This window comes from Triturus cristatus, chromosome 6 (genome assembly GCF_964204655.1).
Source record: "Triturus cristatus chromosome 6, aTriCri1.1, whole genome shotgun sequence".
Taxonomy (NCBI): Eukaryota; Metazoa; Chordata; class Amphibia; order Caudata; family Salamandridae; genus Triturus; species Triturus cristatus.
In genome coordinates, this window is record NC_140589.1 from 1,226,356,419 (window position 1) to 1,226,369,356 (window position 12,938).

Genomic DNA, 12,938 nt, shown 5'->3' on the forward strand with positions numbered 1-12,938 from the left:
GGGGTGCAGTTTCACGCCCCATTTCGAGTCTTGCACCGCAGAATGAGGAATTGGGGAATATTGCGGTAAGGCTGCATGTTATTCTACTCGATGCTTCAACATTCGAATGTGCAATATTTCTATTCACGAATACTGGCAGGTTTTTATCAGCACTGGTGTAGTCCCGATTCAGGCTTAAACTAGCGTGCATGGTGTTAACATTGCAGGCAGACGTGTAATTAACTCTGAAGAAGTAGTTATTTATTTACTTTGCCACAGTACAATCAGCAGTCTAAATGGGGGTGACGTCAGTGTGGGCACGGTCAGCGCGCGCAAAGCAGCAACAGAGGAGACTGGTTCAGAAAGAGACTGCACCAGTAAATGACTGTACTGGCAACCGAGCAGCTTAACAAAAGAAATCAACGAGCGGGACGTAAACTATCTTAAAGCAACAGTACAGCCAAACTAGGTGGCACGTTACCACAAATTTAACGTCATTAATACAAAGTTATGTATACTCACCATTTGTATTATTCACTTTGTGCATGTAGGGCAGTTATATCACGAATACCCTCAACCTGAATTCAACGAAACACCTAGAGGTGAGTCAGTTCACTGCACTGTAGAAGAAAAGTTGTTTGAAAACAATTACAGAAAGAAGCACAACATCTTGAACAAGCATTGAAAGCGTGCGTCATTGCGATTGCTCTGAAAGCGAAAGTGATCGCGATGACGCACGAGTTTTCAAATTGCTGCTGAAGGCTAGCGGTTCGAGCGTGCACGGTCGCGTGAACGCAAGCGCTAGGCCAGCCAGCAGCACTTTGAAAACTCACATACAAAATGTCTCTCCGAGCCAGCGCATGCGCTGGGCTCAACAAGACCTAAAAAGTACAGAATATGATATTTGAGAATTTATAATTTGTAATTCCGTTTTTAGGTCTCGCCTGACCCAGCGCATGCGCTGGTCTGGCAAGACATTTTGTGAGGGCTCCAAAAAGTGCTACTAGGCCAGCCTAGAGCTACAGTGCATGTGCGTGGGCGCGCGCGTCGCGCTTTACCGCGATTACTTTCACTATCGCGGCCACTTTGATGTTTGATCGCGATCACTTTGGCGGCCGCACGGGCGCTTTGATGTTCTCCGTGAGGCTTCAATAGATTGCAGCAGTTAAAACAAGCATTGGAATAGCCAATAGGTCTCGCTTTTGGGACCTTATAAGTGTTTAGTTATGCAACTGTTGCATGGCTAAACACTTATAAGGTCCCAAAGGCGAGACCTATTGGCTATGCCAATGCTTGTTTCCTTTACATTATCGATTGTATTTCTGGAAAGATATTCATTGGTGCTAGCAATCGGAAATCCTAGAGTGAGATGGCAAGAGCATAAAATATCTAAGAGCGAAAGACAGAAGATACCTGATGGCTATTCATATAGAAACCTTAAGGATTCAGATAGTTCATGTATAAGATTTGTAGATATGATCTGAGTTCATCCACCTAAAAGAGGGGGAAAGAGAATTACAACTATCTAAATTGGAAGAGATGTGGATATATAAGTTGAAATCAACTGTGATCAGTCTAAATACAGATGAGGAACTGCAAGTATATTTACAGGAATACATTAATTAGAGTATACTTGGATAATAGCTGTGTGCACTAATCATAAGTTGTTAAGTTCTGAAGTTAAGAAGAAATACTGAGATTTTGACTAACACATATTAAGTAAATCTGAATCGGTATTAATTGAAGTGATATAGAAAGATAACATTAACTTTGTATCTGAACTCATGAAGCTGTAACTAACTAACTTTCTAAGAATGGTTGAAGGTGTACATTACATATTAATATTTGAAAGACTTTTGGATGTAATTGGTTTAGTTAGTAACGATCGATTGTCCTGCATTAATTACTTGGAGAATGATGAAGGAAGGGAATTAAGCTTAGATGAGAATAGTTTTATCTGTTCATACACTTTTGAAGGAAATGATACAAATGAGAAGTGTGAGAATGTAAGAGAATGTTGCAGCAGACATACTGATACACATTATGTGCATAAATATTTAAACAGACTAAAACCATGTTCTGCAAAACATTTCGATACTTACCTATTAATATAGATAACTACATAGTACTATGGTATTTCTGATGTACCTGGAAAAAGTGTCTGTTGAATAGGAACCAGGGATCAATACTAGAATACTCCAATCAATCAATAGACTGTAATTTGGTGGAATGACCATAAAGAGGCAACATTCAATACAATACATGATACAATCAGTTAAAATACATAGCAAACTACAAATATATTACAAAACACAAGAACAATTGCTGAGGATTAAGCTAATACCAAGTGACAGCACACGTTATCAATACATCCTCCCAATTAAAAAAGTAAAACCAATAGCAGCAAAAACCTCTAAGAAGACCTAAAAGTGGACTAAAAAGGGTCCATTATGCTGTCGAGGTTCTTCAGACCAGCAGGAGATTATCATGTGAGCCCTACTATCTTGTTTATGTCACTATAACCTTGTTTTATGAACTAAAACATAATAAAATAACATGACTGCCTCAGAGAAACACAGTAGATTTCAAAATTTAGAGACCAAAATAGCAGCATTGTACATACAGGGCGTCAGGCTACTTAATTTTAAATACATCAGTACAAGAGCATAAATACACATCATGGATTTTATTCTCCTGTTGAGGAAAGATTGTTCTATGATTTCTAAGTATTAAATACTACTCAGTCAACCATCTCGACCCACTTATGCACAGGAGTTTGAAATAAAATACATGTATATAATTTAAAGCTTAGATGTTCTTATGAGTATAAGGGTTCCATGAAGGCAGCCCTTTTGATCTGATATCCCATGCCCGCTGTAGGAAAGGTGCCACTGCGAAGACTATCGATTCCTTCAGGTCACTTTTTAGAATTATTAAAGCCTCCCAGTGGTGCCTTTTCCCCTCCAGCTTACACATTGTAATTGTCAATTTTTTTATGCAGCAGTGAGTAGCTGGGGCAAAACTGGAGAAAATGGTCTATCGATTTTTTTTTCCGGCAGACAATAAGCGCAGTGTTCTGGGAGCAGCCTGATTTGTCCAACTTGGCTGTTAATGATCTCGGGGGTAATGTACCAAATCTAAACTGCACATACAAACGTTTTGCTAGTTGAGCATAAATTCTATCCATGTAACCTCAAACTTAATTTGTTTTGATGAAATATTTAGCTAAGATGAATAGCATTAGTATTTATTTTACAGTGATTTACATAGCACAAACTTGACCCGAATCGGGTATGAGAGCGCTTTACATAGCACCAGTTGCATTACATGAGGACACATTCATATTTTTTTTTGTTAGGCACGGGGATATTAAGTGATTTGCCCAGAATCACAAGAAGTTCAGCGTCATTGCAGAGACTCGAACCCAGTTCCCCAGATTCAAGGTCGACCGCCCTAGCCGTTAGGCCAGCTCCTCTCCCCATTTATTTTGATGATGAGCTTTTGTGTGATGGTTACTCTAGAAAAGGTTTACTGCGTTCTTTATTTGTTGGATCAGATATTCTCCTATAGACTAAAGTTCTAAATAGAACTACTGATAGTAATAATCCAAAACCACCAGGACGTTGCAATTGACTGTGTGAATTGACTTTTCCGTAGAGACAGAGGTCCGATTCTCATGAGTTGTAAGGATGTGATATGATGTTGGATTTTTATTCATTTGTGTCAGATTTGACTTGACATTAATTTTAAGACAAAGGATTAGAATACATGAAATTAAATGCATATTTTGTTTTAGGTGTTGTGAATCTTTTTGTTAACCTATATAATCAATATGAATGGTAACTTAGCACGTATACTTGTTTAAGATCATAGGGTTATAGATATCAAGCTATGCTCTTCAGACAGCTGGAGACTTTAGATATATAAAAACAATGAGAACCTAGGAGAGGTCACTCCTGGTATCATCATAGAGGTTTAAAGAAAAATGCCTAAAACATAAGGCAGCAGCCTTTTTGAACCACTACATGTATATAAGGGTGGCTATTTTTTCTTAAAAACAAGTGCTGACAGAACAACACCATGCCAGATACAATAAAGAGGTCAACGCTGATTTAGAATACGATGTTTCAGTAATTATAGAATTTGAGAGAGTAAATTTAGGAATGAAACCACTTCAGAGCTATATAAATGATGTAATGCAATACAATATTCGATCAAGTGAATATTTTCTGAATATTCACTACTTTAAGATTACAAAATGTACATACCAGAGTTGATGTTATTTTAGATTATGAAGACATTGAATGCTATTGCATAGGACATTAGAATATGATATTGGAAAGTACCGGAAAGTATGCAGTCCTTTAAAAGTTTATCTCATAAAAATTAGAACTTATTTAAAAAAGAATAGGAGATACTCTGTATGCTTGTTTGATATTTGTAAACGATATGGTTATATATGGATTATGACAATTTAAGATAATAGACTAAAAGATGTTACTTTATAGAATGGAGATATGAGATAAGCAGGAATCTCTGATTGGTAGAGGTTATGATTGAGAATTGATGAGACTGTATGCCTATCTTTTAACAAATGAGATAGAAATCGGGAATATTAACCTGCAGTTGTAAGTCACAATTGTACACTGTCAGCGGTCTTAATGAAAATGTTGTAGGTGAGAAACTCCACTTGACTCTGTGTGATATATCATTATGTAAAGATATAGCGAACCAAAAAAAGTGGATATGTAGACATAGAATATTGTGATTATGTTTGATCAAATGAGATAGAAATTGGAAACTTTAACTTGTGGTTGTAAGGCGTGATCAAATACTGTAAACGGTATTAGGGAAAGTAGAGTTTGTGAGAGACCCCGCATGAGACTGTTTGATATATTGTAACATAAAGATAAAGCAACCCTAACATAACTGTAAGTGAATTATGTGGGCATCTAACATTGTGTGACTAATAGACACCATCTTATTGTTTCTGGAGACATATATAAAAATACTATGATTATTGTCTATTCACAATAATTATATTGAAATAATTTTTGGAATATGATGAAGAATGACTGAGTTTGTGAATCTTTTTAAAATAAGATGATCAATACAGTGGCTTTAGAGATTGTGTTTATAATTTGAGGATAGGGAAAGAATGGACAAGACCAGAGATTAAAATGTACATTATAAGAATAGAGAAATATAATAAAAATGAGGAATGACCATTGAAGTTCAAGGGACTCACCCTGTATACCCAAAAACAAAAGAATGGGTGTCAAGGGAAAGAACGCGCAACCTGCAAAATTTCACACAATTAGTAATTTTGATCCACAATTATCCTGTACGGTGCTTACAACTTGAGGATAGGCACCCTAATCCTCAAAACAACAATCAAAGATTGATCCTTTTATTTTCTCTTGTTGAAGCACTCGCAAATTAACCATCCACGTCTCCTGTTACAGTCACAAAACTAGAAACACATTAATGTGGGCTTCTCTTCTTCTTTTATTTTCATTAGAATCTCCAAACTTCTTTATTCATAACATTCTTCCACTCCCAACGCGTTTCGTCGATAGGGATTAACCCATGCGACTTCCTCAGGGCTGGAAGCAATAAATAATATACATTGGAGTATAGAAACACAGTTGTTACAAGTCCAATAGCCCACATTACTTCCAAGTGCAAAGGAAAAAACATGCTGTGTGACTTCACACTACTATTATAATCACATATTTACATTTAATAGATATATTAAACACTTTGACCCATCAATTGGATATCCAATCCAGATAAACCTCCACCATTTTAACAGTGAACGCTAAACACTTTCGTGATGGCACCATTCTCCAAACAGTGAATCACACCCTATATTCATGCCTCTAAATAAATCCAATCGGTACCTTAATCTTGTGTAACTGTCTCCTAAGTACCAAAAAGTACAAAAAACACACCTAGTAAAACACACTGCGAAGCACAAGAGGCAAGAATGGCGAGGATAAACAAAACTTAGTAATAATAAACACATACCTTCGTGCACTTAAACAGCAATATTGGCCGTAGCTCCTTCCTAATGATCTATTTCAGTCATCCACATTCACCTACAATATAAATTACGCTCTCAAAAAATTGCACTAACAGATATTGTGTCAGTCAGTCCTCAAGTCTACAGAAACGACTGAAATATAGTCTCACCTTCTTACTATGAGCACTCTTCGTGACCATTAGCGAAATTAATTTTTGCAGCCTTAGTCAGAATTATTCATCCAAGTCTCTGAAGTACGGAGACCTGTAAATAATAATAATCATCAGATTCTTAGTAAGAATCCTAATTATTAACCCTACTGCAAGCCACCCCCCAATAATATATTGTACCACTCTCATAGTACCTACTATTCACTCTGGCAACGTTCCCGAATACAGGAACACTCTTCGCGTCTGCTCGCGTCGCGTTTCCCACTACCTGTTATCTACGCCAACAAAATAAACGAGGTGACTCCTTCGTAATTTGAAAAGCGCCATTTTGGATAGGTTTGACATCCATATTCGAGCGCCATTATGGATTGGTTTCAATCATATAAATGAAACCTAACGTAATATATTGTACCACTCTCATAGTACTTACTATTCATTCTGGCAACGTTCCCGAACAGGAACACTCTTCGCGTCTGCTCGCGTCGCGTTTCCCAATACCTGTTATCTACGCCAGCCAAAATAAACGAGGTGACTCCTTCGTAAATTAAAAGCGCCATTTTCGATAGGTTTGACATCCATATTCGAGCGCCATTATGGATTGGTTTCAATCATATAAATGAAACCTAACGTGATACCAAACTAATAAATCGAGCGTATCAATTTAGACACCGGATATATAAAAGAACCCACGATTATAGTCGTGCCCAATTCCTATTTTATAGTATAACCTCGCCATACCTGCAATTTAGATACCTATATACACCATATTCGCATACCAAGATAAGGTTTAAACAGTAATGCCCGTCTTAATATGGCAACCTTATTCATTTGAGGAATCAGTGATTTTAGTCGTTATAGCAACTTCCAAATAAAAAAAAAGAAAAATATGGTAATTTTTAACACCAGGGAAAATAACCCAAATTACTCCTGCCTGCAGTCACAAATTGTGTGACAACTCCCCATTCCTCAACTAATTAAGTAAAACATATGCATCTTACTTCTCTATTTCCATTTTACTATCTCGTCATACAGTGTACCATGAACAAATGTACCCATGTAGAACTTACTCAGAACTACATGACGCATACAGCTAGAAAATAGCTACAAACTCGAGGAAACATCGCAACTCCAACAAGCCAACACTACATATACTTATCAATTTTTCTTTTTTCTATTACACATACTGACCCATCCATTCATCTCTCATTCGCCTAGGAAATACTGTAACTCACGGTCATAATTAAGACCATCTTCCACGGCCCTCAAGCGCATGATCCATCTTGCCTCCTGCCTCCGCAGTGCGAGTTCTCTATTCCCTCCACGCGCTTCCCTCTTAACATGCTCAATACCACAAAATTGGAATGATTTATGTAAACCTTGCGAAGTACAATTCTGTATATGTTCAGCAATTGGATATCTTTGATCATTGTTCTTTACAGCTCTCCAATGTTCAGCAATCCTGTCTTTAAGAGCCCTTATTGTGCTTCCCACATATATTTTCTTACACATGCAATTAATTACATATACAACAAATTTGGTACTGCAATTAATGTTGGTCACTATATCATATACTTGTTTACCATTGTACTGAAATTGTTTAGTTTTATCTTTCGCATGTTTACACATCCCACAATGGCCACATTTAAAAAAAAACCTTACTCATTTGGGTAAGCCACTGTTCCTTCTCAGCCTCTCTTGGGTAACTCGGGCTCGAGTTACCCAAGAGAGGCTGAGAAGGAACAGTGGCTTACCCAAATGAGTAAGGTTTTTTTTAAATGTGGCCATTGTGGGATGTGTAAACATGCGAAAGATAAAACTAAACAATTTCAGTACAATGGTAAACAAGTATATGATATAGTGACCCAACATTAATTGCAGTACCAAATTTGTTGTATATGTAATTAATTGCATGTGTAAGAAAATATATGTGGGAAGCACAATAAGGGCTCTTAAAGACAGGATTGCTGAACATTGGAGAGCTGTAAAGAACAATGATCAAAGATATCCAATTGCTGAACATATACAGAATTGTACTTCGCAAGGTTTACATAAATCATTCCAATTTTGTGGTATTGAGCATGTTAAGAGGGAAGCGCGTGGAGGGAATAGAGAACTCGCACTGCGGAGGCAGGAGGCAAGATGGATCATGCGCTTGAGGGCCGTGGAAGATGGTCTTAATTATGACCGTGAGTTACAGTATTTCCTAGGCGAATGAGAGATGAATGGATGGGTCAGTATGTGTAAAAGAAAAAAGAAAAATTGATAAGTATATGTAGTGTTGGCTTGTTGGAGTTGCGATGTTTCCTCGAGTTTGTAGCTATTTTCTAGCTGTATGCGTCATGTAGTTCTGAGTAAGTTCTACATGGGTACATTTGTTCATGGTACACTGTATGAGGAGGTAGTAAAATGGAAATAGAGAAGTAAGATGCATATGTTTTACTTAATTAGTTGAGGAATGGGGAGTTGTCACACAATTTGTGACTGCAGGCAGGAGTAATTTGGGTTATTTTCCCTGGTGTTAAAAATTACCATATTTTTCTTTTTTTTTATTTGGAAGTTGCTATAACGACTAAAATCACTGATTCCTCAAATGAATAAGGTTGCCATATTAAGACGGGCATTACTGTTTAAACCTTATCTTGGTATGCGAATATGGTGTATATAGGTATCTAAATTGCAGGTATGGCGAGGTTATACTATAAAATAGGAATTGGGCACAACTATAATCGTGGGTTCTTTTATATATCCGGTGTCTAAATTGATACGCTCGATTTATTAGTTTGGTATCACGTTAGGTTTCATTTATATGATTGAAACTAATCCATAATGGCGCTCGAATATGGATGTCAAACCTATCGAAAATGGCGCTTTTAATTTACGAAGGAGTCACCTCGTTTATTTTGGCTGGCGTAGATAACAGGTATTGGGAAACGCGACGCGAGCAGACGCGAAGAGTGTTCCTGTTCGGGAACGTTGCCAGAATGAATAGTAAGTACTATGAGAGTGGTACAATATATTACGTTAGGTTTCATTTATATGATTGAAACCAATCCATAATGGCGCTCGAATATGGATGTCAAACCTATCCAAAATGGCGCTTTTCAAATTACGAAGGAGTCACCTCGTTTATTTTGTTGGCGTAGATAACAGGTAGTGGGAAACGCGACGCGAGCAGACGCGAAGAGTGTTCCTGTATTCGGGAACGTTGCCAGAGTGAATAGTAAGTACTATGAGAGTGGTACAATATATTATTGGGGGGTGGCTTGCAGTAGGGTTAATAATTAGGATTCTTACTAAGAATCTGATGATTATTATTATTTACAGGTCTCCGTACTTCAGAGACTTGGATGAATAATTCTGACTAAGGCTGCAAAAATTAATTTCGCTAATGGTCACGAAGAGTGCTCATAGTAAGAAGGTGAGACTATATTTCAGTCGTTTCTGTAGACTTGAGGACTGACTGACACAATATCTGTTAGTGCAATTTTTTGAGAGCGTAATTTATATTGTAGGTGAATGTGGATGACTGAAATAGATCATTAGGAAGGAGCTACGGCCAATATTGCTGTTTAAGTGCACGAAGGTATGTGTTTATTATTACTAAGTTTGGTTTATCCTCGCCATTCTTGCCTCTTGTGCTTCGCAGTGTGTTTTACTAGGTGTGTTTTTTGTACTTTTTGGTACTTAGGAGACAGTTACACAAGATTAAGGTACCGATTGGATTTATTTAGAGGCATGAATATAGGGTGTGGTTCACTGTTTGGAGAATGGTGCCATCACGAAAGTGTTTAGCGTTCACTGTTAAAATGGTGGAGGTTTATCTGGATTGGATATCCAATTGATGGGTCAAAGTGTTTAATAAATCTATTAAATGTAAATATGTGATTATAATAGTAGTGTGAAGTCACACAGCATGTTTTTTCCTTTGCACTTGGAAGTAATGTGGGCTATTGGACTTGTAACAACTGTGTTTCTATACTCCAATGTATATTATTTATTGCTTCCAGCCCTGAGGAAGTCGCATGGGTTAATCCCTATCGACGAAACGCGTTGGGAGTGGAAGAATGTTATGAATAAAGAAGTTTGGAGATTCTAATGAAAATAAAAGAAGAAGAGAAGCCCACATTAATGTGTTTCTAGTTTTGTGACTGTAACAGGAGACGTGGATGGTTAATTTGCGAGTGCTTCAACAAGAGAAAATATCACCCTGTATACCCATTTACCATTCCCATGCTGATTAATTGAATTTGTATGAGTTATGTTCTGTTATGAGATGCATATTTTGTGAAAACTTATACAAATAACCTGTATTAAATGCTAGGTAACTCTTCTGTAACCTTAGAAGGTGATGTGACTAACTGTTTCTTTGTTTTTAAATGTTAAATATGTTATCTGTGTTCTTTTTATGATCCTTATGTTGCATTGAATGCCACCCCTGAAGAAGCAACCATTGTATCGCGAAACACATGTTGGCCCAGTGTGAATTCTATAGTTATAAAGAGATTTTGGATAATCTGTTCAAAGTTTTCCTTCATTTTTTATATAAAATCATGTTTTATATACCTTGCATAGTAATAATACTCAGACTAAAATTCCATATTAAGCAAGTTCAATCAAGAAGATTTTCCTGTTTTTAGAGTTGCTCTGGCTTAAAATATTACATATTCTGTTTCTAGTAGAACCACTGAGTTGCAGTTGTCTTTACCAATTTTTGCGAGTTTTGCTCTACTTAAAAAATTATCTACATCAAACATTCTAGAGGTTTCTACCACCATGCATATTCTGCTTAGAATATCTGAAAATCAATTATAGATTCATTCTCAAAATACTTCTTGAATGGATGTAGGTTTTCAAACTGCATTTTCACAGTTTGAACATTTGTGCTGAAATGTTTGTGGCAATTTTTGTTTTTGTCAACATGCTATATTGCTGTTTACTTATAACGTGTTTATTGAAATTTTACCAACAACAATCATGTAATGAATTAATCTTACTGATGTGAAGCTAAACATTACATTTCTAAGATGGTGTTAAAAGTCAGCATTTGTTTTTAGAATTAGGAAGAGTGCAAAGTTTCACAATTCCTGTCCAAAGATAGTCATTCAGTTGATAAGCCTCTGCGTGGTTGTTTTAAAAGTGTCCCTGACATCACACCAAAGAGTGAAAAATCCAAAACAATCATAATTGACAAGCTGTGACATGGCATTTATCAAATCCTTTTTTCTATTACAGTTTAGAAGAAGCTATTCAGTATGGAAACATCATGTATGACAGAAGAGTTGTGCGAGGTAACACATATGCACAGAGCACTCTACCTCTGGTAAGTACAGTGTCCTTGATTCATAAACTTGATTCATGTTTAAATTCGAATAAATGCTACAAGTCTGGGACTGCAGCGTAAAAGCAAGAACTTAATATATGTACCATGTTTACAGAAGTTGTAACTGTATTGGAAAACCCTTGCTCTTTTGCAGTCTTAATAGGTTTGGGAGAGGGTCCTATCCCTATTTCCCTCCCCCCTCTGGTTAGAGCCATAGATAAAGCCACATTTAGGATTTTTTTCCCTTTTTTAATCTGCAGACGTTTATCAGTGAAAATAGGTTATCCAACAAAGGGAAACGATTCCCATCATCCCTTAATTATCGTGGATATATTCTTCTAAGGGAACCTCTTAACTCCAAAGTAAGGCATTTAAAAAGGTTTTAATCAATCACGCAGTTCAAATACACACATTGTACTGTCTGTCTTCCTTTGAAAGTACACATCCCATCAATCTGGATGGATGATATTCTGTATTTATTTAGCAGGAGTCCGTTTCTCACAGAAATTAGTAGGGTTGTGTAAAACTATTGGATTTTTTATTCTTCTCACAGTTCGTTAAACTATGAACCTGTTTTTCCCTGCAAGAGAGCCAATGTGCTCTGGTCAGAAAACTCCACATTAGTTCTGCGCCGCCTCTCAATTTTCCACTCAGCAATTGCCTTGAGCTTTGCTTTTTGTAAACCTTTTTAATTTAGATTGTTCTGCATCTTTTTACCATTGTAGAGTTCTAGGTAAAAGTTCCTTTCTTTTTTCTGCCCCTTTTTTGTGGTTGGGTCTTTGTGTGCAAATTCTGCTCTCCCTCAGCTAGAAGCGTGATTTTGAAATAATGACAGCATTTGGCCTGCGCGCCAAGTGGCTAGGCAGCAGTTCCCCAACATATAAGGATCCCACCCACTCCCAACCCAAAGCTGTGCTATAACCAATGCCTCAAATGTCTTCATGATGTAGTTACATTGGGAAACAATTTGTGTTTCAAAGTGTTGCTAAATGATAGTAGTGAATAAACAGGTTCATAATAGAGGCTCTATAAACATACTAGTACTAAATATTTGTCTAATGCAGTCAAACGTTTGCTGTCTGTTGGTGAAAAGAACAGATGGGATGCAACATCTGTCAATTTCTAAGGGATGAAGGACTGATTCAGACTACTGGTGTGATTTAAATATTTGACTTCTATAATACACAAGTCTCAGTACAGCATCTTAGTTAACTCAGTCTGCTATTGCTGAGATGGTAGAGCAAGCCCCAGGATCACATGGAGTACAATATCAAGACACATTTCAAATTAACAATACAGTAATACATTACACAAAAATTATTGCCAGAAAGGAAATCTTGTATATTATCTCTTATGTGGTCGTATTCCTTAAATTGTTTTCAACAAAGGTCTGGTTTATTTAGTACACCTAAAAAAACTTGATTGAAGCCATTTGGTTCTATGT

At 36.8% G+C, this 12,938-nt stretch overlaps 1 protein-coding gene across 2 annotated transcripts in view; it reads left to right on the forward strand.

Moving 5' to 3' along the window:
• The window catches only part of RSPH3 (radial spoke head 3), a 141,980-nt gene that overhangs the window by 35,506 nt on the left and 93,536 nt on the right, over positions 1 to 12,938 (forward strand). For both annotated transcript variants that reach the window (XM_085612147.1, XM_085612146.1), the window contains exon 2: positions 11,407 to 11,494. In XM_085612147.1, the coding sequence (XP_085468273.1) occupies positions 11,438 to 11,494 (57 nt within the window). In that variant the 5' untranslated portion in view covers positions 11,407 to 11,437. The remainder of the gene's footprint in view (positions 1 to 11,406; positions 11,495 to 12,938) is intronic.